Source organism: Pezoporus flaviventris, unplaced genomic scaffold (assembly GCF_033815535.1).
Source record: "Pezoporus flaviventris isolate CSIRO_AGI_PZ_B2104156 unplaced genomic scaffold, CSIRO_AGI_Pfla_v1 ptg000253l, whole genome shotgun sequence".
NCBI classification, from domain to species: Eukaryota; Metazoa; Chordata; class Aves; order Psittaciformes; family Psittacidae; genus Pezoporus; species Pezoporus flaviventris.
In genome coordinates, this window is record NW_026892800.1 from 424,712 (window position 1) to 451,256 (window position 26,545).

At 60.3% G+C, this 26,545-nt stretch overlaps 1 protein-coding gene across 1 annotated transcript in view; it reads left to right on the plus strand.

The window, feature by feature from the left end:
* Positions 1 to 1,190: 1,190 nt before the first annotated feature.
* Positions 1,191 to 26,545, plus strand: part of NAV1 (neuron navigator 1) — a 46,232-nt gene continuing 20,877 nt past the window's right edge. The window contains exons 1-3 of the mRNA XM_061442852.1: positions 1,191 to 1,922; positions 21,114 to 21,216; positions 24,105 to 24,470. Of these exons, the coding sequence (XP_061298836.1) occupies positions 1,256 to 1,922; positions 21,114 to 21,216; positions 24,105 to 24,470 (1,136 nt within the window). The 5' untranslated portion in view covers positions 1,191 to 1,255. The remainder of the gene's footprint in view (positions 1,923 to 21,113; positions 21,217 to 24,104; positions 24,471 to 26,545) is intronic.

Consider the following 26,545-nt stretch of genomic DNA (forward strand, 5'->3'; position numbering starts at 1 on the left):
ACCCACCGCGGGGACACCCCCGTTCTCGGGAGCCCAGTGCGAGCTCCCCACTGCGGTGCTGGGGACAACCCGATCCCCGATGGCGCCTGCTCTGGGGCAGGTTTTGGGGGGCAGCCGCTGGGGGAGATGCCGGGCGGCGGTTGCCAGGGCAGCGGCAGCGGAGGATGGCGGGATGCTCCAGGGATGTGCAGGGGAAGGGAAGAAAAGGAGCCGGGAGCTTCGCTGCGTGATGTGAAGGGACAGAACTCGGTCAGAGCCGCGGGGCTGGGGAAGGGGCCGGATCCTTTCTCTGGCTCCACACCTCCCGCGGGGCTGGAGGGGACCGGGAACACCGGGAGGTCCCAGGGGTCCATGAGACGGCACCCCCAGATCTGCCCCCCCGCAGTGGGCCCCACACCCAGCCCATAGCCGTGACAGCCCCGCACACTGAGAGCGGCTTCGGGGTGCAGCTCCTGCACCCACCCCATGCCAGCAATGGTAACACCGGGGGCTTTGGCCACCCTTTGCTGTCCCATCCAGGGCCGGGGCATTTCGGGGCTCCTCAGCATCACCACGGGCTGGACCCCGACTCCCCCCCCCCCGGGCTGGGGGCTGGGCTGGGGGCTCCCCCCCCCCCCCCCCCCCCCCGCCCTGCCCTCTCCCCATCCCGGCAGCACGGTGATGGGCTCTAATGCGATATTTTCCGGCGGTTGCCATGGCAGCGCGCGTGAGGTCACCAAATAGACTTAATTCACCCCTCCCGGGGGACGGGTAATTAATGAACACTGATGATAACCAGACCCCGCTCCCCCTCAGCCCCCACACCCCCCGGAGGGGCCCCGCTGGGGGCGGGGTCCCGGGGCCGCCCCTTCCAGCGCCGTTTGGGGTGAAAAGGGGAAGTTTTGTCCCCGTCCCCCCCCATCGGGGCTCTGCTCGGTCACTCCCCCCCCCCCCCCCCGCCGTGCTCGCTGCTGCGCGTCCCCGCCGCGCTCCGCCCCCTGCCCGCGGGGCTCGGAGGAGGGCGGGCTCTTTTTGTTTGCCCCCGACATTCCGCTGGTTCGCAGTGTCCCGCTGGCGGCGCAGCGGCGAGGTGGGGCCGCGCTGCTCACCGCCACCCCCCCCTTACAGCCGCCCCATCTCCTCCCCGTCCCGCTCCGCCCCGGCGGGGCGGGCGCTAACGGCGCTTCTCTCTCTCCCTCTCTTCTCTCTGTCTCGCCCGGTGTTCGTCGGTGCCGCAGCGGCAGCAGCCGGCGGGTTAAATGGTTGCAGCGCGGGGATGCTGGGGAGCAACCTCAAGAACCTTCCCGACGTGGAGCTGGGCGAGGAGGAGCGCGGCTACCGGCGGGGTCCCGACGGCGGCGCGGTGATGCCGAAGCGGGCGAAGGCGGCGGCGGCGGCGGGGCCGCGGGGCGCGGAGCTGCGCGTCTTCAAGGCGAGCAGCGCGGAGGGGCGGCTGCCGGCCGGCTCCAACCTGCGCAAGCAGAAGTCGCTCACGAACCTGGCCTTCCTCACCGACGCCGAGAAGAAGCGGCAGCTCTACGAGCCCCGCTGGAGCGACGACATGGCCAAGGCGGCGGCCCCGGGGGCGGCGGCGGCGGGGGGCGGCCGGGGCGGTGGCGGTCCCCGGGGCCGGGAGGCGCCCGCCATGTCGCGGAGCTTGTCCCGCTCCGAGCACTCGCTGCTGCCGCCGCGCCCCGCCGGCCCCGCCAAGCCGCCGCCCGCCGGCAAACCCAGCCGCATCCCCCGCGGGCCCTACGCGGAGGTGAAGCCCCTCAGCAAGGCCCCCGAGGCGGGCGGCGGCAAGTGCGATGATGAGCTGCTGGGAGGGAAGGGGCCGGCGGTGGCGGCGGGCGCCGAGGACAAACCGTACCTGAAGGTGGACCCCGAGCTGGTGGTCACGGTGCTGGGCGACCTGGAGCAGCTCCTCTTCAGCCAGATGCTGGGTGAGTGCTGCGCGAGGCGTCGGGGAGGGGGGAAGCCCTGGCACCCCCGGGAGGGGCCCGATGGAAGCTGTGTTGGCCTGGTCCTGGTGCCGGGGGGCGAGGAGCAGGGATGCGGAGGGGCGAGGAGCAGGGATGCGGAGGGGCGAGGAGCAGGGATGCTGAGGGGTGAGGAGCCGGGATGCCGAGGGGCGAGGAGCAGGGATGCCGAGGGGCGAGGAGCAGGGATGCTGAGGGGTGAGGAGCCGGGATGCCGAGGGGCGAGGAGCAGGGATGCCGAGGGGCGAGGAGCGGGGATGCCGAGGGGCGAGGAGCGGGGATGCCGAGGGGCGAGGAGCGGGGATGCCGAGGGGCGAGGAGCAGGGAAAGGCAAAGGTGCCCCCAGCCAGCCCAAGGGCCAGCTCATGTCCACCTCTGGGCTTGTCTCAAGCCTCCTCATGAGGGGCAATGGCAGGAGGTGGGTGAGCTCGTTCTCCCCCACATGTATCTGGTCACCCTGGTCTCGATGCCCCACCAAGCACAATGGAGGTGCCACTGCCGCTCCCCACCGTTGCTGTCGGTGTGGCTGCCCCTGTGGGTTAAGCTTGGCTGCTCTCGCTGGGAGGCTGCGGTGGAAGTGCTGTGCGCAGGGTCTGTGCTTTGAGCAGGAGGCTTCAAATCCAGAGCTCCTCCAGCGCCTTGGGCTGAGGAAGGTTCTCCAAGGATGCTGCTACCAGGGTTGCTCGAGCTGGTTTCAGCCCGTGGCCGCCAGCATCTTGCTGTCCGGGGGGGTTTGATCCTTGAGCCACACGTTAATGCATGGGGGGGGGTTCCATGAGAGCACTGAGCGCTGCCTCCAGCGCTGGCCGTGCCCTTGGTCTGGGGACCCGCTGCCCCAGTCATGGCGCATGGCGCTGGGTCTTGGTACTGGTGCATCCAGCCCTCGTGCTTCCCTCGTGCTGATCTCTTGGAACCCGTGGCAGCCTTGGGAGCCCTCTGTGTCCTGCTGAAGCCTGTTCTTTCCCTGCCTCCCAATTGCAGTGCCTGTGGGTTTGGCTGGGCAGGGGCCGCTGGGGGCTTGTGGCTCCAGCGAGCTCTGTTGGGTGTCACGGACTGGTGTGAGAAGGTGGCAAATGGCCTCTGCACAGCCATTAGTGCCGGAGCTGGCCGGCGTTAAAGCCCTGGTTGGTGGGGAGGGAGGGGGAGAGCAGTGGTATAGGCAGGGCTGGGGGTCCTGGTGTGTCCTTTCCTTCAGGTTCCCTGCCTTTTAGGAGTCCAGGAGCTTCTCTGGTGCTTGGGGAGCTGGCTCGCGGTGCCTTCTCCTGGCTGCACCAAGCAGAGCTCTGCTGTGGGGACAAGGGGTGAGATTCAGCCTGGCTGGGGCTGTGGGGCAGGTTTGGGAGGTGGAGTAAGGAGCCCAGGGGAGGTATCTGTAAGGCTGTGCCTGCTTCCCTGCTGCACACACAGGAGCCTTTGGGTTGGCACAGCCCGTGCTCTAGTGCTGGCACATGGGCATGGAGCCTCCCAGAGCATCACCCTCAGCCCTGGGGTCAGCAGGCTTGTGCTTGCCTGGCCCCGTAGTACTCACCCTGACAGGGGTCTGGCAGCTGCTGGAGCATCTTGGGGCTGCACGAGCAGCTCATGGGCAGCCCCAGGGTGAGCTCAAGGGGTGGGCAGGGAGCAAGAACAGGCTGGACACGCAGCAGTGGGGGGCTCGTGGACATCCATGCTCAGCCCTACTGCGGTGGTGGTACCAGAGATGCTGCCAGCAGGGACAAGGATTTGTGCCCACACCTTTGTTTCTGTGGTGATTGCCTTGCTTCTGTCTTCCTCGGAGCCTGCTTCAGGGCCCCAGGGCTGCCCTTGACATTGGGAACATCCCTTTGGACTCCACGTGTACCTGAAGGCTTGGTCAGCTGGTCCAAACTGCTGGATCTGTGCTCTGCTCCCCCTGCTCTGTGTATGTGCTGAAATAGGCGATTGTCCATGCTGTGAGGGGTGCCAAGCACCCTGTGAAGGGGCCACAGGGCTGGGCTGGTGGGGACAATGCCTGGGGTGGACAGGGCAGGGGCTTAACCCTGCAGGGACCTCGCCTTTCTTCCATGGGGCTGTGCTGCTCGCGTCCATCCGAGCTGTGCTGTTGAGTCGTAACCTCCGTACCCAAGCCACCCATGACCTGGCATGTCCTTGGCAGCCGGTGTGGTGGGGATGCCAACAGAAGCGTGGGGATGTGTGGAAGAGGGAGCGGTGGTGGCTCCATCACTTCATGCACGCTGGCGGCAGAACCGCGCCTGGGGTTCTGTGCTCAGTGAGCTTCTGGTCCTGACCCCTTTGCTTGTGGGCTGGTGTGAGCCAGGCAGATGAAACCTTCCCCAGGGGTGAGGGTACCTTCCACAACCCGAGTGCTCGAGGGAGAGGTTATTCCTGCAGTGGGGATGGACCCGGAAGGGACAAGGACCCCTCTGCTCAGGAGAGTGGGCTTCAACCCCTGCCAGGGCTGATGGGTCAGGCCGGGAGAGATGCTTTCTCCTGGTTGCCTCCGGAGGTGCTTGGGAGGGAGGGGAGGTTTCTCTGCTGTTTCCTTGGGTTCCTTTGGCAAAAGGAACGTCACCCTGAGCTGTGCGGATGGAGCACAGCATCCCCGGGGCGGCACGAGGAGACCCGTGGGCTCGGTTTGGGCTGGGAAGCTGCAGAGCCTTTCAGCCTCTGCTCATCTTCTTGTCCTTGAACTGTTGGTCTGTATTGAGCAGCCAAAGCTGCCTCTGCCTGACCCAAGCTTCCTGCTGCACTGGGCACCGTGGCTTGTGGGGACCTTGTGTGTCTTTGATCTCCACAACTGAGTTCTCATCCTCACCTCGTGCTACTTGTGCCAGGAGTGCTCCCAGGCCTCTGCTGACCCAAAATACAGGTTATTTAGTGGTGGCCAAATGCTGCCTCTCATCTGTGTCATCTCTTTGGTGGCACCGAAGCCTTTGTAGAGCTGCTGGAGATGTAACCACACTTAAATCAGAGCAGCGTGCTCAGGACAGGAGAGGTCAGTGGCACGCAGCCACCGCATGTGCTTTGTAGAGGCTATTTCCATCGTCCAAATTACACACTTCACATCAAGCAAAGACAGAGGCTTCTCATCAGGGCTTGCTGGCAGCTGGGGCTGCTCATTACCGCAGCGCCCAGCCATGGGATGGAGGGTGGAAGGCAAGAGCTCGTGGCACAGCATGGTGCGGTGCCGGCAGCATTCCTGCGCTTCCCGAGAGCTCCCAGAGCGCCTCGAGGTCCTGCAGCCTCTTCTGCAGCCATTTCCTTGGCCAACTCTTGCTGTGTTTGGTGCTTCTGGAGTGGGTGCTAATTCCCATCAGCGAGGAGGCGGGTGGTGCATGGGCTGGAACACATGGGTGATCCCCAAAATGCTCACTGCAGGAGGCCGAGGGGCCGGTGCCTGCAGGTGGGGTCCTTGAAGGGTTGGAGCTTCCCATTGCATCCGACTGTGGGTTTAGGAAAGAAACCGCTCGGATGGTGTCCGATGTGTCTTGTGTGAGCACGTTCCTGGCTCTGGTTGAGGTGGCCCCAAGGAGAAAACCCTCCTGAGGGCTGTCCCTGCCGGCCAAGGGACTGGGATCAAAAGGAGCATGGGATTAAAAGGATGGGATGGGCATGGGATCAAAAGGAGCACCTCTGCCCCACTGGCTGTGTAATCAAGTGCTAACGGGCCCATTGCTGCCATGGCAGGAGGCCATGGGGAGGTGGGACACCAAGCAGCTCTTCGCAGTGACACGGGTGGGTTGCTGCCTCGTGGAGCGGCGTGGCTGTCCTGATGCCACTGTCACGCTAACGTTGTTCCTCTCTTAGGGCTCCTGCGTGACGAGGTCCTTGGGGTGGGGATTTATTTCCTTCTGGTAGCAGATATGGGCTCGTGTTTGAGGAGAAAGGGGAGAGGTTGCAGCTTCCATCCTGCTCTTGGCAGCTGGCAGGGAGAAGCAGGTGTCTCCTCTCTGGCTGAGATGGCTGCAGGGAACGGGGAGGAAGGTTGGACCCCAGAGCTTTCTGCTGCATCCCTTTGGGATGTGCCATGTTCCTGGTGATAATGGCAGTGCTAAACCCCCACATAACCCAGGTTTGGCTTAGTTGCCCATAGGAAAGTAGCAGAGCAAACACTTGAAGGCAGAAGTATTGGGGCTGCTCTGCTGAAACAAAATCCTGCCCCAAGGAGCCTGAAAACCTGAAAAATGGGGGTTTCCCAGTGACTGCCTCTGCCTGGCTCCCACATCCAACGTTTGTCCACTGGGAACACATGTACCTGGATGTGAACTTCAGTGCAGCTCTGGAGGGGCTGTTGGGGGTCTGCTGGTGGGATGTGACCGTGGTGGGGCCTGGGCCATGTCCCTCCTGGGGTGGTTTGCTCTGATCTGGGTGCCTCGGGAGCAGTGCTCTTCCCGCTTGGATGGCACTCAGGGAGCTGATGGCAGTTCTGGATCCTTCTGGAGAGTTCCTGCTTGATGCCCCTGTCCCTGGCTTTGTGTCTTTGGCTTCTCGTATTGCCACACGTGTCCCTGTGCCCACAGCACGACCCCCTGTGCCTTCACCCTCTTGTGTTCCTTCAGGTTAATAGCTCATCACTTGTCCAGCCCCGAGCATCCTCTGTGGCACCGCACGCGTGGCGTTTGGTGCCCCGTGTGTGTGGTGGCAGCAGTGTCCCAGGGCTCTGTGTGTGCCCTGCCTCTGGTGACGGTGGCACTGCGGTTAGAGCCCAGGGGTGAGGCTGCTGAGTCTGCATCCCTGCACTGGGTGGAGCGGGGATGGCTCCATCCCTCAGCGGTGCCTCAGTCCCGGTCCTCTCCGGGTTTCACGCCTTGCGGGTGTCTCGTGTGGGGCTGTGGGGTGTGGGAGATGGGGCACGGTGCGGTCCTGCCCTGTCCCCTGCCCTGCAGAGCCGCATCCTCCTCTGGGCGCATCCAGTGGTGCTCCCGGGGGAACCAGGGGAGGGGTTGGTGGTTCTGGGGCTGGGAAGCGTTGAGATGGCGATGGCAAAGCCTGAGAGGGGCTCGGCCCTGCCTCTTGGAGGGGCGAGGAGCGAGGGGGGCTCTCAAGCTGCTGCATTGCAGCTCGGAGCCGGGAGCCAAGCGGCGCGGAGCTGGGAAGGCAGAAGATGCTGCATTGCAGGGCTGAGATGAGGAGCTGTGCACATGGAGCTGTGCCTGTGCCTGTGGCAGGGCGGGTGTGACACTGAGGAGCCGTGCCCGCTGATCCGCTTGGCTTCCCTCTGACCCATTCCTGCCACGTTTTGTTCCTTCATTCCTCCCGCTGCTTGTCCGATCGGGGCAGTGCTGTGTGTTCCCTTAATCCAGGGGAAGGGCTGGGATTCACCTCCCTGCTGCAACCCGCGCAGGGGGGCTCAGCCCCGCTGTGGCACAGCTGGGCAGGAGGTTATCCTGACCCACGACTGGAGACCCTTGCGTCCCCTGTGCAGGGACCAGCGCTGCGTGAGCTCCCTGGGGGTGCTGCACGGGCAGAGGTGTGCGGAGCAGGTCCTGCGGGATGGGAACCTCTTCTGCCCAGTGACCTGGAAGGATGGATCCTGGCTGAGCAGGCGTGAAGCACGTTCCAGGCCGTAGCTCAGGTACGGCTCCGTGGCTGGTTATTTATAGCCCTGTGAGATTTCAGCATCGCCACGGACTGCGAAGAGCTCCCTGATGAGACACTTGGAATCACACATCCCTTGCCCGTGCGCAGCGTTCTTGCCTCATGCTTCCCGCATGGCGGGGTAGGGAATGGCTTGGTTGTGGCAGAGGGAGACTGAGATGAGCTCTTGGGGGGAAGCTCTTCCCTGTGAAGGTGCTGAGGTGCTGGCACAGGGTGCCCAGAGAAGCTGTGGCTGCCCCATCCCTGGCAGTGTTCAAGGGCAGGTTGGACACAGGGGCTTGGAGCAAGCTGCTCTATGGAAGGTGTCCCTGGCGGTGGCAGGGGTTGGAGCTGGAGGAGCTTTAAGGTCCCTTCCAACACAAACCAGGCTGGGGTTCTATGAAAAGGGCTTTACCCTGGTGTTTTTTCTGCCCTGGGGGTGAGCTGGCTTCTCACGGCACAGCTCCATGGCCATGCCCTTGGCAGGATGCTCTTGGCCTTTTGCGGGGAGCATGGTGGGGACCCCTTCAAGCATGGGCTCTGTAAAGCCCGCTTCGGTAGCCAGTGTATGGGGAGCTGTGGGCACTGGCAGGGAGGGATGTGCTTGGGGAGCAAGGCAAAGGAACCTGCTGTTCGGGCTGAGTCCTGCAATGTTGAAACTCATCTCTTTAACAGACCCCTGGGGCTGGAAGCGTTAGATGCTGTCAGGGTGTTTCCAGTTCCCTTTATCTCTGCCTTGGCATTGTATTTCCAAGCTGATGCAAACAAGTGGAAGAACAGATAGTGGCTAATTCTCATTGATTGCACTGGGAGCTCCCCGAGGTGAGCCTGGGCTGGCAGGAAACGTGCGGGGGCCACTCCACGGGGCAGGCGCATCCCTCCCCAGCCGGTTCCCACATCCTGAGGCTTATCCCAGCCGTGATGGTTCAGAGGCTGGAGGCAGCTTTGCCAGGGCGAGTTCATGCTGGACCAGCCTGGCAGTGGTGTTTTGGCAGGCTCGGAGGGGGGGAGCACTGCTGTGTGTGTGTGGGGGGGGCAGATTGTGGTTGGGAATGGGTGCTGTCAGGGCTTGGAGCCCCATGGCAGGGGGTTGGGACTGGAGGAGCTTTGAGGTCCCTTCCAACACAGACGGTTCCATGATTCTTTGGCTCCCAATGTGCAGAGCAAAAGCAAGAGGACTTCCTTCCTCCCCAGTCCATCAGGGAGGACACAGACAGCATCCTGGGAGTCACTGCTGTGAGCCCGACAGCCAGGCTCTGCTGGGAGTGATGCTGCTGCTGGCCCGAAGGTGGGAGTGAATTGAGGGATGGAGTCTCCCTATGTCGGTGCTTGGTGTTTTCCTTTCCCATCCCACTGCATCCGATCAGGGCAGGGGAAGCTCAATGTGGAGTCAGTGGGAAAAGCCCATGGGCTTCTCCAGTCACTGCCCTGCATCTGCCAGAGACCCCGGCTTCATTTCAACCCATAACAAAACCCTTCCCGTGGGATTGGCCACCCGCTGCACCTCGGGGTGGGCTCTGGGAGCAGAGGTGCTGCTGCGCAAAGGACCCGCTGGCTCCTGGTGGTGGGAGATGCTGTCCCAATACCATGCATGTGGGCTTGGCATGGAGATAGGGTCCTGCTCGGACTGGGGAGCGTGTTGTGGACCTGCTGGCCGAGGGGAAGCACCAGCATTTGCCCGACTCCCAGCTGCAGCCTGGAGTCTTTGTGCCCCGGGGGCTCGCAGAGCATCTGCGTGTTTGAGTGTTCACCCTGGGGTGTTTGTGGGTGCCTCTGTCACTGCCTGGGCTCCTGTCTCCCACTGTCAAGTGCTTAAATGCTCCCAAAAGCTGGCTGCATCCCGGCTGCCCAGGGAACAGCAGCAGCCAGGGCACAGCCCAAACCTGCTCCGCAGCGCGGGGTTCGTAGAGTCAGGGTCTTAAAGCTCACCCGGGTCCATCCCCTGCCAGGGGCAGGGACGCCTTCCACTGGAGCGGGTTGCTCCAAGCCTGGCAGCCCCCATTCCCAAGTGCAATCCGGAAGAGGCAGCAGCATCTTCAGCCATCTCATGCTCATCTCTCCGAGCCCCTTGGGCTGTGGTTGTCTGTGCTGTGCCAGCCGTGTCCCGGTGCTGCCGGAGCATTCACAGGCATCATCCGGCCCCGGGCTGCAGAGTGCTCAGAGACTTTGTGCTATTTGCAGTGAGTTTTCCAAGCTGAGCTTATTGGCTCGTGGGCATCTGCTCCCAGATGGAGAACATGTGGCCGGTTCCTGCAAAGGGAGAGGAACAGCCCCGCTCATAAAGCAGCATGGGGGGATGAGGGAGGGAATCTCTTCCTGGAGCCTGTGAGATGCTTTGGGGGCTGTGCAGAGGTTGGGGTTTGAAAGCTGCTCCAAAATCCCCTTCGCAAGCAGCTCTGTGGCCGGAGGTGAGAGCCTGCTCCCCATCGGGTCCCTTCTTAGTGATGGGGGAAGTTCAGTAACCTGGGGGCAGGAGATCTTTGCTTCCCGCTCCGCTTGTGAAGGCAAATAGCAAGCGCTGAACGTTCCGGGGTGATTTCCTGAGCAAACAGGCATTGTGCTAAAGGTGGTGAAGCTTTGGGGCTGCTGGAAGCTGGCTGCTGGCACAGGCTGGGGGAGGACCTTGCAGCACGTGAGGAGAGGAGCCCAGAGCTCGGGATCAACAGTAAATGCACAAAGCAGCGTTTCCGGCCTCGCGTTCCCGAGTGGAGCGCGTTTGGATGCCGTGCTGCTCCCCACAGCCTTTGCTCTGCTCCTGGGCTGCTCCTCGCTGCGCTCAGGGGCAGAGGTGCCGACTCGTTCCGTTGCCAAGGCTCTGGTTCCCTTTGTGGAAAGAAAGCAGTTTCTGTTCGGTTGAGGCTCTCTGTGGCTTCAAAGCCAAACCAAATCCAGCTTCTTTTTTTGTAGCGCAGGAGATGCCTGGTTTCCATCCCAAGCCATCCATGTTTTGCAGCTCAATAGCACATCTTAGACAATGGCTTTAGAAATGAGACGCCTGCGTCTTGGACCCACAGCGCTGAGGCAATGCCAAGCAGTGCATGGGGTGCCAGAATTCATGCACATGGGGAGAGAGGAGAAGGAGGAGGAAGGAAAACTTGCTCCGATGGGATGTTTCCAAGGAGATCATGGTAATGATCTTCCATTTCCATATAGCTTCTCATCCCCTTGTGGGGTGTTCTCCCTCGCAAGCAGACATTGCACATATCCTGTGTGGAGAGTCCAGTGCAGCTTCTCCTTAAGATCCATGTTGTAGCGGGGAGGCTTTGGCTGTGGAGTGGGATCAGCCTTGGTAGGGGCAGTCCCTACCTGGGGGACATTGTGGGGTGCTCAGGGATGCAGGATGTCCCTGCCCCTTAGCAGCACCCCACGTTTGGCTGCTGAGCACAGCACACTGGTGTAGGGAGTAACTTTGGCATGGAGCGACGGTGTCTGGGTATGTCCGAATCTTTCCCTACATCCACGTGGGATGTGCCTGCCATCAACCTGTGTCCATCTCGGAGCCGCACCGTGGCCGGACACGCTCTGGCGCTTGGCTCAGTGGAGCAAGAGCCCTGTGATGAGCTCTTCAGGGCTCTGCAGAGGCCGCATCCTGTGCGGGTGGTTGGGGAATATCTGCTATTCCCTCGTCGTTCCCAGCGCCTCTCACCTTCCAGGAGGAGGAAGGCAGCTCCGAGCTCTGCCTCCCCCTGCGCCGAGGGGGGTTTGCAAGAGCCCCAGTTTCTAACGCCTTCTTCTGTTGTTTCCCTTCCCTCTTCTCCTGCCCTGGGTTTTCTCTGTGGCCTGGTGGAGTTTTAAACAAAAACATGGTGAGGAGAGGGGGAAATCCCAGGGGAGGGCATGGGAGGGGGGAAGAGTCTGTTCCCAAACCCAGAGCGGTTCCAAGGGGAAGCTTAGGGTGTGTTCTTAGTTTTAAAATCCCAACTAATTTGAAGGCGCTTTAATGACAGGGGAAAAAACCTTTCCCTTGCTGCGTGATGCACCCCAGCTTCACGGGGAGAGGCTGTGGGTTGAGAAACACCATGGAATTATGAAGCAAAAGGCAGCTGCTGCGCCCTTCCGTTCCTCCCTTGCAGGATGGGGTCTCTGGGTGTGGGGACAGACCCCCCCTTGTCTGTGTGTCCATGGGGATGGTAGCGTTGGTCACCTGCATGCAATGGCTTTGTATGAGGGCAGATGTGCCTGTCCTGCAGGGCACTGAGCAGAGGTGTGGGGTGCAATGGGGCAGAACTCAGTCCAAACCGGAGCCGCCTGGCTCTTTGCTGTCCGGCTGGAGGACAAATGTTGGAGTGGGTGAAGGAGGACAGAGGGAGCGTGGGGATGGAGACCATCCCTGCTGTGAGCCACCAGCATGGGGGATGCTGGGGGACGAGCTGCTCCGGCTGGGGCTGGGCTGGTTCCTCACAGCGTCGGCTTGGCAGGTAGCTTGGGTGTTGGGAGGAAAGCAGCTTAAATCCATCACCTCTGACCTGCGGAGCGCAGCTCTCCAGGCGCATCTTGCTGGATGTCGTTCGGAGCGGGGAAGGAAACAGCTTATGGTAATGTCTGCAATGACTTTCCAATGGTTTTTTTTTCCTTGGTGAACTGTCTGCAATCACTTACAGCGTTCCTGAAGGGATTAATTACTCGCTGGAGCTCATTGTGTGCAGTTCACATTCAGGACTGTTGTTGGATGCGATGCCTTGGCTTGGAGCGAGCGATGCGGGGGGGGGCACATGGCGTTTCTTTCCCCATCCTTTCCCCCCTGCTCTGGGCTATCTCGGGCTCCTGGTGGGAGCATTCCCCATTGCCGGCCCGGTGGCCGCTCGCTCGGTGCATGACCGTGCTGCTGCGTAGCCAGAAGAAGACAAATCACTTCCTTGTTGGAATGACTTTTGGCTGATGCTTCCCTCCAGGCTGTAGCGTTGGCTCCGCTCTTCCCGCAGCGGTCGCGGCTCTGGGCTCTGCAGCCTCAGTGCTTGGACAGGCCCCCAAAACAAATGTGGGGAGAAGAGCTCAGAGCACATCGCAGCGCTGCTTCCCATGGCTCGCGGGGCGCAGGCGAGAGGGGCTTTAGTGGGGAGAAACCTCAGCCGGGTCACATCCCTGGGAGGATGCTACCTGTGGGACAGGCGCTTTGGGAAGGGCGTTCATTGCAGCTCAGGGGGGGAGGATCCCAAACTGTCCAGGCTGGGGGTGTAACTCCTGCTTCCCGGGTGCTTGAGGGGTTCTGGGGGTCTGGAGTGAGCTGGTGTGCGGGGTCTTGCAGCCACCGTCACCCCACGTCGCTCAGCCCTTGGTGTTGGTGGGCGCGTGGGAGCTGGTACACGGTGGAGAGTCTGGGGGCTCCATGGAAATCCCTTCTGTGGGTGCTGATGCCTTTTCCACCCTGCCCATCCCTGCAGTAAAAGCTGAGCTCACAGGGTCCGCATTCTGTGCGCTGAATCCTGAGGAGTCCCTCTGCTCACTGTAATGGGGGTGATGGATTTGGGGTGAGGAGCACTCCTCCATGCCGTCCCCCCAGCCCCACAGGGTGCCTGGGCAGGGCTGCTGTGAGCTTTGGGGTTCCGGGGAGGAGCGTGGTGGCCCCATGGAGGTGGCCCAGAGCTTTCTGATGCTGAGCATCCCCTTCCCTCCTGCGGCACACCCAGGTTTCCCGAAGGACGCGGGGTCTTCCTTCTCTGCGAACCACCTTTAGTGGGGAAAACGTGACCGCTGCTCAAGAGAACCCTTTCCCATTGGTGGGTCCCACCGAGGGATGCAGGAGGTCCTGGGGGGGGAGTGCAGGATGTGAGGGTGTCACCCCCCCCCCCCCCTTCCCCGCACTGTGCACTGTGTCTTTGGGAGAGGGGGTTTGCCTTGGGGTGAGCATCCCCAGGGCAGCCTGAAGGGACCCTAAATCTGTGCTGTGCCCTGCCTGGGGTTCCTATTGCAGATGCTGCCACCATGGTCCTGTGCCCACCTGGAGCAGCACCCCCGGGCACCCCAGTGCCAGGGACTGCAGGTAAGGGGGGACACCCTGATCCCGGAGGGATCCTGGTGATGCCGGTGCCAGTGTGAATGTGGCACCTGCCCCTCCTGTGGGTCCCGGGCGGGAGATTCCACCCCCCTGGGCTTGCACAATGGCCATTGAGCAAAGCCCTGGTAACCTTCAGAGCAGAGCGTGAAGGGCTGATTAGAGGATGTGTGGGGAAGGGCGCTGGGGTCCCGTGCAGGCACTTCCCTTCCCATTTCCAGGGCTTTCCATGGTAATGGCTCCTATTTTCTCCGTTGTGAGGACGTCACTCACGCACGGCTCGAACGACATCTGTCAAAGCATGTGTCCCGTCCCCCCCTCCACCCACCCCGTCCTTGCTGCTCCTGGGGAAGAGGGAGCCGTTGGCCCCGTAATGAGCCTGACATCAATTAATCATCAGCCTAAAAAATTAGCATCGTGGCTGCGTACGATGGAGGGAGATGGTTCCCCAGATGGAAGCAAAAATAGCCTCGGAGCCTTCCCTCCTCCCGCGGGAGCTGCAACAATAGATCCAGTAACGAGGAGCCTGGAGCTGGTTGGAGCTGGGGCAGCCTGAGGTGCTCTGCCTCCTGGCTCATCGCGGGGTGCTTTTGGCTACTGCCTCCTGCGATGGCTCCCGAGCATCCCTGGGGTCTGGTCCTCGTTGTGGCCAGACCTTCATGGGCTTTGCAGAGAGCCCAGGGTGAGCTCACAGCGCTGAGCCCCTTCTTGCAGCTGGGGCTTTAGGAAAGCAGAGCCCCGGGGGTCTCATTCTTCTGGAGTGAAGGATGCTCACCCCTGGGTGCTGCTGCTGGTCCCTGAGGACACATCCTTGCTCCTGCCCAGGGTGGCAGCTCGGTGGGAGCCTTGCCAGCCCCTCAGGAGCTGGGCACCTGCGCAGGAGGTGACTGGAGCACCTTCCCCAAGGGTTCACCATGGCCTGGTCCTTGTGCTGCTGCCGTGCTGGGGCTTTCCATGCTCAGGGAGAGCTGTGACCTGAGCGAGCAGCTCTGCTGCCCGCAGCCTCCTGCACCTTTGGTTTCCCACCCTGCTCCTGGTCAAGGTGCAGAGCCCCCCGTGCTGGCTGTGCTTTGGGTCCATCCTGATGGCTCTGAGAAGCAGCTCTGCCGGCTGCGGCTGGCAGGGGAGCCAGGGAGGACATTTTGCAGTCCTGCTGGAGGCACATGAGGGCTCTTTGGTGATGGACAGACAGACCAAGTGTCTACCAGAGCCCAGCTGAGGCCGGGGAGAATTGTGTTTGCAACGCATTGCTCTGCACAAAGATCACAGTCACAAGGCGAGGGGGACAAAAGGCTCCCTGTTCGCCCCGTCCCAGTGGGTGCAATTCCAACAGTTAAAAAGCAAATGTGAGTTGTTTGTCTCTGGGAATATAAAGCTTCCCCAAGCGTGGCTCTATTCTGGCTGGGAATGGGGAGTTTGGCTCTGCTAATGACTGTTCTCCCTGCAGAACGGAGCCAGCTTGAGCCAAGAGCTGCCCTGACCAGCCCTGGTACGGGGACATGGACTGGGGAGGGGATGTGCTCCTGAGTCTGAAAATCACCCTTTGAGCCAGGCCTGGGTGCTTGGTGGGGAGCAGCAGGGAGGGACGAGCACAGGGACTGTGGTACCCAGTGAGCGAGCATCCTCCCAGTGCCCAGGGTCTTCTCCCAAGGCATCCTCCTCAGTAACAGGGAGCCCCGGGTGGGGTGAGCTGGCTCCCTTGATCAGATCTGCAGGTTTGGGGCATCTGACTATGAGTCCAAGGGTGCCATTGCAGACCAGGGAGCTCTTGGATCGTGTCTCCCCATACTCAAGCTTGGGCGGCCGCCCTGTTCATGGACAGCCTGTGCATCCCCACAGTGCTGGTTTCCACTGGTGTCTTTATTCCCAAACCCACTGGAGAAGGAAGGGGAGGGTGCCCATGGCTGGAGGTGCCGTGGTGCTGTGCCTGGTCCTGTGCATCCCGTTGTGTGTTGTGAATCCGTGACGGGACCATGGGATGAGCGTGGGTCTGGGGGGAAGGACTGGGAGCTGCGCTCTGCAGCTGGGCCATGGACACAGCCACACGGGGTACATGGAGCATCCTCCGCAGTAATCACAGTCATGGAATGGTTGGGGTTGGAAGGGACCGGCCTCCATCACGCTATGGGATCCCTGCAGGGGTCCTGCAGACCCTGGCAGAAGCGGGTGCAGGGTTCCCCGTGTGCCCCCATCCCTTCCTCCATCAGCAGAGCCCGGAGTGGGGGCTGGCGATGTCGCCAGATATAGGGCACATCTGGAGGGCACCGAAGCAGTTAAGTGAAGGGCTGATTTGTGCTACAGAAACCCGCAGTTCCTTCCTTTGATCCTCTGAATCAGCCCATTGCCTCTGCCGTATAAAGCCCCATTTATCTCTGCTCTTCCCAGCAAGTTCGAAGGCGGTTGCGGCTCAGCAGCGGGCGAGCCGGGCTTTCTCTTCCGCTGAAGCAGAATCAGGTGAAATCTCTATGGCAACCAGCAGATGACAGCGGGTCTTGTTGCCTTGGAAATGAGGCAAGGAGGAGAAAAAAACCCACCCAAAAAGAGCCATCTGGAATTCTGCATTTCCACAATGTCCAACCTGCGCCTGGTGACGCGTGGGGAGGGTGAACCCGCTGCCACCGCCTGCTCCGGGGCCTCCAAGCTGCTTCCTTCTGCTTCGCCAAGGGGTTGTGTTGGGTTTTGGGGGGGTTATTGCTCCCCCCCCTGCCACTTTCTGGCTTCTATTGGGTGTTTTTAGCGTGGGGTCTGCAGTGTCAGAGCCTGTTGGTGGCTGCGTTAAAGGTGGGCATTGGGGTGCACCCCTCATAATGCAGAGCCCCGAGGGGAATCTGAGGCACGGAGCGCAGTGTGTGCAGCCTGGCCCCACTGTGCAGGGCCCTGGCGTAGGACAGACCCCACGTGCAGTGAGCGCTGGTGATGTTGAGGCTGTGGGGCTGTTAGCCTGGGTGTTGGTGTCACCGTGCTCCGTGTGTGCTGGTGTTTAGAGGTCAGATCCTCGGGCACAGTTCCAGCCTGAGGATCCGAGCTCCCTCCTTCCCAAGGGACACAGGGTGTTCCTCCAGGTTATTCAGGAGACCCGCAGTGGGACAGGGGTGTTGGGATGCTCCCAACTCTTCCAGCACTTTGCAGGACCAGCGTTGGAGGCAGCCGTGGTACAGGGATGTACAGGGTCTGCCTGGGGCAGGGATTTTGGGCTCTCGAGGTTCATCAGTGCAGAGGAGCAGGGGGTCATGGAGGTGGGATGCAGGGGACATGGAGCAGCTCGAGGCTCCTGCTGCTGAAAGGGGAGCTGGGGTCTGGATGTGCAGGTGGGGTGGTTTGAGGCCAAGCGCAGCATCCATTGAGAGAATAACCCTCAAATGGGCTGGAGGCCCGGTCTGGATCTCTCCGCTTGGAAACGTGTGTATGGGAGAGACCCAATTAAGTGGATTTATGGCTGCTTTAGCCTGAGAAAGTCTGAATCCCTTTTAAAGGCTTGGCTGGCTGGAGCCAGAGCGGGTCCAGGCTCCAGGTCCCTCCGCCCCCCCTTGTCACCAGCAGCCATCGCCCCACAAGTGCTGATTCAGCACAAGTCCCTGCCTGTCACCGCTGCTCATCCTCTCTGCTCTCACCCCGCAGTGGGGAGCTGCTGTCCCCATGGAGGGTGTGGGGCTGTCCCTGCTGGGGATGGCGTGGCTGCGGTGATGGGGACAGCGGGTGCAGGCAGGGAGGGAGCTTCCTTCCTGCTGCAGCCACCTTTGGAGCCTCCTGCAGAGCCCTGTTCCAGGAGGGTCCAGCAATGAGACCTGGGGCCATTGGGGAACCCCTCTTCTTCCCTCGCTGTGCCCCACAGGGATTGATGCTCCTTGGGAGGGGTTGGACCATGAAACCCATCGCCTGCCCCAGCTCCTGCTGCTTGGTCTCCTCAGCTGAAAGCCTGGGAGCAATTAACACCCGAGTGCTAATGAACCTGCTGCCTTCTGATGGTGTGGGGCAGGAGGTTTGCAGGAAGGGGTGAAATGAGTGAGCTCCCACTGAGCTGGGAGGATGTGCTCTGCCCATGGGGCATCTCTGGAGGGAGAGGGGTGGTTTGGGGGCGTCCTGGTACATCCCTTGGAGCACACAGGGATGGCAGGGATGGGCTGGAAAACAAGGCCAGTGGTGGAAGGAAACGCAACGGGTCGGGCAGGCACCGTGCAGAGCCCCATCGCTGCTCCTTGTTTAGCCCGTGTGGAGGCTGCTGTGGGGAGGACGGGAGTTGATGAAACCACAAAGAGAAGGACTGCAGGTTGTGACCATCCCCCTGCCCGACCATCCGGGAGCGTGGATCAGAGCTGGAAGGGGGGGGGCTGGAATGCCGGATGAAGCCGTTTCACTCCATATGGAAAGACTCTGCCGGTAACCGCATCGCAGGCGCAGAGCGTAGCTGGGAACCTGCAGGGCTCAGTGGGGCTGGGCCAGGCTCCGGGGGTCTCGCATCAACCCTGGGAGCAGGGGCTGAGGGCGCTGGCGTGGGGAGCGTGTGTCTGCAGGGGGCTTCTGGAGCTGGAGGCATCCCATGGCCCGAGGGGATGGTTTTTATTGTGCTTTATTGGTGCCTTTCAGTGTGCTGGAAGGGATTGAGCAAGGGTTAACAACGTGTCCCGGCTTGGGGGGGGAATTCATTGAGCTACTGTGCGATGGGGGCCCGATTCCCTGCCTCGGGAGCGCCGCGGGGCCTTTGGGAGCACGTTCCTGGTTGCTGTTCAAACCCCGTCCTGGGTCACCGGGAGGCTGCTCTAAGCAAATGGGACCGGTTGGGTGGTGGGGGGCGAGACCACCCGAGTGCTGGTGCCACGCGTGTGAACATGGGCACGGACGTGTCGGGGCTGGCGTCGGCTGCCGCTGTCCTCACGCCTGCATGCGTTCGTGCAGGGGCACAGGGGTGTGCATGCACCCCCCCCCCCCCCTTCTGCAGGGCTTTGCCATCGTGTGGCCCCCACATGAACTGTGCCTGATGCAAAGAGGGGCTTGGGCAGCACGCACACATACACATGCACGTACATGTACACATACACATATACGTACATGTACACATGCACACACACATACACATGCACGTACATGTACATGTACACATGCACATACATGCACATACACATACACATGCATGTACACATACACGTACATGTACACATACACACACACACACATACACATGCACATACGCATGCAAATACATATACACATACACACACATACACATGCACATACACATACACATGTGCATACATATACACATACACACACATGCACATACACATGCACATGCACATACACATGCACATGCACATACACATACATGTATGTACACATACACGTACACATGTACATACATATACACATACACACATACACATGCACATACACATGCACATACACACATGCATATGCACATACATACACATACACACACGTACACGCACATGCACATACACACACACATACGCACATACACATATACACATGCACCTGCACATGCACATACACACACATACACATACACACATGCATACATGTATACACATACACATACACACACGCACACACACACACATGCACATACACACACACATACGCACATACGCATACGCACATACACATATACACATGCGCACACACACATACACACATGTGCACACACTCATACACACGCACATGCACATACACACAGACATGCACACGCACATACACGTATACACATGCACACACATGCACACACACATGCACATACACATATACACATGCACATACACGCACATACACATACACACACATGCACATGCACATACATGCAAATACACATATACATGCACATACACACACGCACATGCACACACACATACACACACACATACACATATACACATACATACACACATACACACACGTGGTTTCAGTGCCAAGGCACATGAGGCACACATGTCCCGTGGCCGCGGCTCTGCCTGGCCCCAGCGGGAGCTGTTGGCCACATGCTCCTTTGAAATGAGCTGTCACGAGGCGTTTGGAGTTGATGATTCCCTCGTTCCTTGACGTCCTTGGCCACGTCGGCAGCGCCCGCGGTGCAGGAGCTCTTGGAGGGGATGGGAAGGGCTGGACGTGGCACGACCTGGAGCTCCCCGGTCTCCTCCAGCCCTGGCTCTGTGCTGCTCGGCACTGTCAGCCCTGCAGCGCCTGGCCCTGAGCTCAGCTTCCTCCTCCTTGTCTGCCTCCAGCCCCGCATCCCGCCCTGCTGGTGGTACCTGCTGCTTCCCAGTTGTGCGAGGCCAGAGATGGGGTGATGGGCAGCACACGGGCACGGTGCCTGTTTGCTGTGCCAGCGCACGCTACCCAACACAGCATCAGGCAATGGCGTGCCCGGGGTTGCCTGTCCCAGTTTCCCCATGCGTGAAGCGGGGCCGTATCCTGTTAACTCATGTTGAAGAGAGCGCTGAGAGCTCAGTTCAGAAAGGAGCAGGGCAGGGACTGGGAGAGCTGCCTGTGAGCTCCCTGCACAGGGCTTGGGGACAGCGTCCTGGGGCTGGGGGAGCGCAGGGCCGGAGCCAGCCCCCCCTTCCTTCCGTGACAGCAGGATGGAGCCTGCGGGAGCTGGAGCGGGGATGGAGACACTGCGGGAACTGACCTGGCCCAGGCGCGGGGTCCCCGGACCCCGGCACGCTCAGGCTGAGCCGTCCCTGCTGCTCCCGCTCCAGCAGCTGGGAACATCTGGCTGCAGCAAGCGCGCTAAATCGCTGCGGGGAGGAATCCAGCGCGCTCCCGCTGTTCCCACACTCCGGCCTCTCCCAGCGGCTCCGGTTTCGGCTCAGCCCCAAGACCCCCCCCCTCGGCCCCTTCCTGTGCTGGACCCAGCACTGACCCCAGCGCGGTGGGGATGTGAGCAAGAGGTGGACGAGCAGCTCCTTTGGATGCTGCTTCTTGGGTCCCCTGGGGGTCCTCGCTGCAGGGGACACCGGTGGGTGTTCTGTTGGCATCCCTATAGGCCCCCATTGCTTGGGGCACCATTCTGTGCTCTGTGCCTGTGATTAACTCCTCCTGCGTGAAGGTTTAGTAAGGAGCTCATGACTTAACCTGTTGCTAAGCCTTGTTTTGGGAGCTGGACCAGGGTGACCGCGTACACTCAGGGTTGGTTGTCCTGGTGTGTGCTGGCTGCATTGGCTTCCCTGGGGGCTCAGCAACCCTCTTACCATCATCTACAGCGGGCTTTAACCTGCTTGATTTAACCTGTCTCATCGGGCTGTTACCGCTTGTCACCGCTTTCCAGGGTCATGCATAAATCAGAGCTGCTTCAGTGGTTTGAGGTGCTTGTGCCCGGGCCGGTGGGTGAGCAGAGCCTGGGGATGGGGCAGCTTCAGGTGTACCTGGCTGTAGCTGTTCCCTGTGTGGCTCCTGTGGCCCCCTTGGTCCCCACCAGCTTGTCCTTTCTGGACCAGGCATCCCCATCACAGCGCAGCCCCCGTTGGGTGGCATTTCGTGGTGGTGCAGCTCCAGCCTGGTCCCTGCCCCGTCCCCTCCAGTGGGCAGAGCAGGAGCTGGTGCGCACAGCACGGGCAGAGGGGCACAGGAGCCATTCACCCCTTGTCTCTCCGCAGACCCCGAATCCCAGAGGAAGAGGACGGTGCAGAACGTGCTGGACCTTCGGCAGAACCTGGAGGAGACCATGTCCAGCCTGAGGGGCTCTCAGGTGTCTCACAGGTGAGGCCCCAGTGCCAGACCCCCACCACCCCTTCCCCACAACCAGTGTCCTTCCTGGGGCAGCAGAAGGTGAGGGGCAGGGATGGGGTGAAGCGGCTGTGTCCATAGCCTGGGTGCCTACACATGGGGGCTGGAGAGGTGCCCCCAAATCCATGGGGTGTCGTGTGTGGGGCTGCGGTAGAGCCCCATCTCTGGCAGAGCTCTGGGCTCAACACAGCCTCATGTGCTGTGGGGCTGTGGGGTGATGCTGAGAGGAGCCCCCAGGCCCTGTGCAGGGGGTGAGGTCTGTTCCCCATGGTCGGGTGTCCCTGTATGGGGTGCAGGTATCGTATCCCCTGTGCCTGCCCAGGTTTGGACCATAGCCTCCATCCCCATCTGTGACTCACTTCCACTGTGTCAAGGGGATGATGGAGACAGAGCTGAACAAAAGCCCTGCAGCCCATGGGCAGAGTGGGGTGCCCTGCCCACACCGGGGCTAGCAGCACCCCAGGGGCTGGGATCGGCCGGTGAACCCCAACAGAGCATCTACCCCTGTTCCGAGCTCTCTGACGCATGCCTGGGACTGTTCCCCCCCGGTCTCCCACTGGAGCCCAGTGCAGCGTTTCTGCTGTGCTCTGAACGTGCTGGGGGCTGCACCCCGGCTCCAGCATCCTCATCCCGGATGAAGGGCCCGGACCCTGCAGCGCCGGGGGTGGGGAGCAGCGTGTGGGGAGGGGGCATCTCCGCATGGCGCAGGCAGGGCTCGGCGGAGCGGCTCTCGGGTGGAAGCCGCGGATGCGCGGAGCATCCTTCTCCCGGTGTCTGTTGCCACCTCGCGGTCTCCTTCGATCCTCGTTTCTCTGCTGTAAAGGGCAGGAAGCAGAAGCTCCCCCCAACCCCTTCACCCATCGTTAGCGACCCCCCCCCGTGTCCCCTCCATCAGGTGAAGTAGCTCCCGTGATTTAGTTCTTCTGAACGCAGGAGCTCAGCCAGACCTTGCTCGTCCTTGCTGCACTTCCTGAATCCCTTCCGATCTGTTCACGGTGGCATTCCCCAGGCTGGCCTTATCCTGGAGTTACCCATCACAGCTCTGCCGTCCCTTTGCTCGGTGCAGGAGCTGGGCTGCTCACACCGAGTCGGCTGATTTGGGTTCACTTTGGGTTCCCTTTGGGTTCACTTCTCATTCCTCTGTGTCAAACCTCACCTGCTGTGGTCTCGCCCCAGTGTTTGGCTCCTGTGCAGATCCCCCATCAGCCCCGGCCTTAGGGAAGTGGGATGAGGATATTAAATTCAGGGGATTCACTGAGCCGTCACTGGTGGGTTTTGACTCTTGGCCATCACTTCCTTTTCCCGATGAGTTATGAGAACAGTGCATGGTGGAGGCCTCAGCCACAGAGAAAACCAACTTTGGATAGGCCAGAGATGCCTGCCCCTGCCTTCTGTCCCTCGTGCAGCTCCTGAATATGTGAGAATCTTCCCTCTTATCCCATGGCAGCTGAGTTTGTTTGGAAGCTTAACCTGCCTTTGGTGGGGCTCTCATCCCCACCGCTGGTACCCTGCTCGCAGCTCGCTCCCTGCATCCCTCCAGGAGCATCCTTTACCAAAGCTGGGTCAGCTCTTCCCCGGCACGTTGTAATTGCACACGTGCCCACTAACTCTGCTCTCGGGAACGCTCCCTGCAAGTGCATGCGGTACGGACGTCAGCTGGCATCACTGGTGTCCCTGTAGCTGCTTTGGGCTCTTTCTTTGTTCCTCCCAGAAATTATTCCTCAAAACTCCTCTTGTTCTCCTCTCCGTATTCCCCCATCCATCGGCTGCGGCTCAGCCTTTGCTGTTTTCTCCTAGGACACAACTTTGTTCCTGAAAGACATCACCGTGCTCCTGGCACGAGCTTCCTCAGGGGCTTCCTTTAGTCCTGCCCGAGGTCAATGGCTCACATGTGCTCCGAGCTGCGGGCAGAACTTCCTCAAACAGCCTTTGTGCTGCTGCCCAACACGAAACCCTTTGAGTTCTGCTTTAGCAAACTTCCTGGGGGGGTTATGTAGTTCCCTGCTTTAGATTCTGCAGCCGGGGTTTGGCTTTCAGTGCCCCTGCAGGAACATTTAATTCAGGCTGGGGAATAGCTCGTTGATGGTAACGTTTGGAGCCAAGGAGAAAGCTGTGGGTTCCCAAGTACTCATCACTTTTGGTGTCTAAATTTAGTCTCAGCATCGCTCCCCCCCCTAACTTGCTGTGTGCCCAAAATACACCCCGAGGGGTGTGGGGAGTAACTGGCTCCCCATTCCTGAAGCACTCGTGGCTCTGGGCAGGCTGGAGAGCAGCTCTGTGGGGCTGGGGAGCCCCATCTCAGGCTGCACCCCCTGCCCAGACATGGGGGTTCACTTGCAGGGGTTCAGTGTGGGGTGCTGGTGCAGGGATCTGGTCCTGGTTTGGCCCTTGTCATCTTTTTGCTCACAGCATCCGCTGCCACATCTCCAGGGGTCAGTGTGCCACCACTCCAGTTTGTCCTGTCCTGGGTCTGGGGTGATACTGGGGTGCAGATGTTGAAGTGCTGGTGGGGAATGGTCGAGGGAGAGCAGCCTGAGCATGGGGGAGCATGACTGGGATTTCCACTTAGGTCAAAGTGATTGTTGGAGTAACTGCTGCTAAAGCATTGCTGTAGACCCACAGACTGGTTTGTGATGGAAGGGACCTTAAGGCTCCTCCAGCTCCAACCCCTGCCATGGGCAGGGACACCTTGCACTAGAGCAGCTTGCTCCAAGCCCCTGGCCTTGAACACTGCCAGCGATGGGGCAGCCACAGCTTCTCTGGGCACCCTGTTATTAGATGGAGGGTGTCCAGGACAGTGTCCCTGCTCCCACTGGGAGCCTCCAGCCATGCCCTGCCCTGACCCCCCTGCACCCTTGTAGCTCGCTGGAGATGACGTGCTACGACAGCGACGAGGCCAACGCGCGCAGCGTCTCCAGCCTCTCCAACCGCTCCTCGCCGCTGTCCTGGCGCTATGGGCAGTCGAGCCCGCGCCTGCAGGCAGGGGACGCGCCGTCGGTGGGGGGCACGTGCCGCTCCGAGGGCACCCCGGGCTGGTACATGCACGGCGAGCGGGCGCACTACTCGCACACCATGCCCATGCGCAGCCCCAGCAAGCTGAGCCACATCTCCCGCCTGGAGCTGGTCGAGGCGCTGGACACCGACGACGTGGAGCTGAAGTCGGGCTACATGAGCGACAGTGACCTGATGGGGAAGACACTGACGGAGGATGACGACATCACCACGGGGTGAGTGTCTGCGCCGGGGCTGGATTCTCCACCTCCTGGTTGGCTGGCAGTGGAGGGGCAGCAGGCACAGCAAGGATGGATGGCTGGGTGGATGGATGGATGGATGGATGATGGATGGAGGGATGAATGGATGGGTGGATGGATGGATGGGTGGATGGATGGATGGATGGATGGATGGATGGATGGATGATGGATGCATGGATGGATGATGGATGCATGGATGGATGATGGATGGATGGATGGATGGATGAGTGGACGGATGGATGATGGATGGATGGATGGATGGATGGATGGATGATGGGTGAATGGATGGATGGATGATGGATGGATGGATGGATGGATGGATGGATGATGGATGGATGGATGGATGGATGGATGGATGAATGGATGGATGGATGGATGGATGGATGGATGATGGATGGATGGATGGATGGATGGATGGATGGGTGGATGGATGGATGGATGGATGGGTGGATGGATGGATGGGTGGATGGATGGATGATGGATGGATGGATGGATGGGTGGATGGATGGATGGATGGGTGGATGGATGGATGGATGATGGATTGATGGATGGATGGATGGATGGATGGATGATGGATGCATGGATGGATGGATGAGTGGATGGATGGATGGATGGATGGATGGATGATGGATGGATGGATGATGGATGGATGGATGGATGGATGGATGGATGATGGATGGATGGATGGATGGGTGGGTGGGTGGATGGATGGATGATGGATGGATGGATGGATGGGTGGATGGATGGATGGATGGGTGGATGGATGGATGGATGATGGATTGATGGATGGATGGATGGATGGATGGATGGATGATGGATGCATGGATGGATGATGGATGCATGGATGGATGATGGATGGATGGATGGATGAATGGATGGATGGATGAGTGGATGGATGGATGGATGGATGGATGGATGATGGATGGATGGATGATGGATGGATGGATGGATGGATGGATGATGGATGGATGGATGGATGGATGATGGGTGAATGGATGGATGGATGATGGATGGATGAATGGATGGATGGATGAATGGATGGATGGATGGATGGATGGATGGATGGATGGATGGATGAATGAATGGATGGGTGGATGGATGGATGGGCGGACGGATGGATGGATGGATGGATGGATGGATGGATGGGTGGATGGATGGATGAATAAATGGACGGGTGGATGGACAGATGGATGGATGGATGATGGATGGATGGGTGGGTGGATGGATGGATGGATGGATGGATGGATGGATGAATGGATGGGTGGATAGATGGATGGATGGATGATGGATGGATGATGGATGAATGGATGGATGCATGATGGATGGATGGATGGATGGATGGATAGATGGGTGGATGGATGGATAGATGGATGGATGATGGATGGGTGGATAGATGGATGGATGGATGCATGCGTGATGGATGGTTGGATGGATGGATGATGGATGGATGATGGATGGATGATGGATGGATGGACAGACGGATAGATGGATGGATGGAGCACATAGATCATGACCAACCTGGCAGGGTGGATCTTGTCCCTGCCTAAGATCTCATTTCATTCTCCCCTCTGGCACTGTGGGTGGGTGGCACCTCGGGCACGGATGGATGGATGGATGGATGAATGGAGCACATAGATCATGGCCAACCTGGCAGGGTGGATCTTGTCCCTGCCTAAGATCTCATCTCGGTCTCCCCTCTGGCACTGTGGATGGGTGGCACCATGGTGGAGCAGGGTGCTCTGTGATCAGGGACTCTGTGGGGCCAGGGCCATCTCCTGCCAGTTGGGCACAACCCAGCACATCCAGAGTTTGCTGTTTCCTCCCAGATGTGTTCAGCTCCCTCTGCACTGTTGAGGTGCCCTCGGCTCTGGCCAGGGTCCAGGGTTGCAGCATGCTGGAGGTTTCCTGTTTGAGCACAGGCATTTGAGCTGTCCCAGAGCAGGAGGAGGTATTTGCTGCTCCAGCCCTCCTGGGGTGGCTGTAGTCACATCAGCTGGTTGCAGGACAGAGCACAGCCCATGGCTTCACACCCATCCTGGGAGCCAGCACTC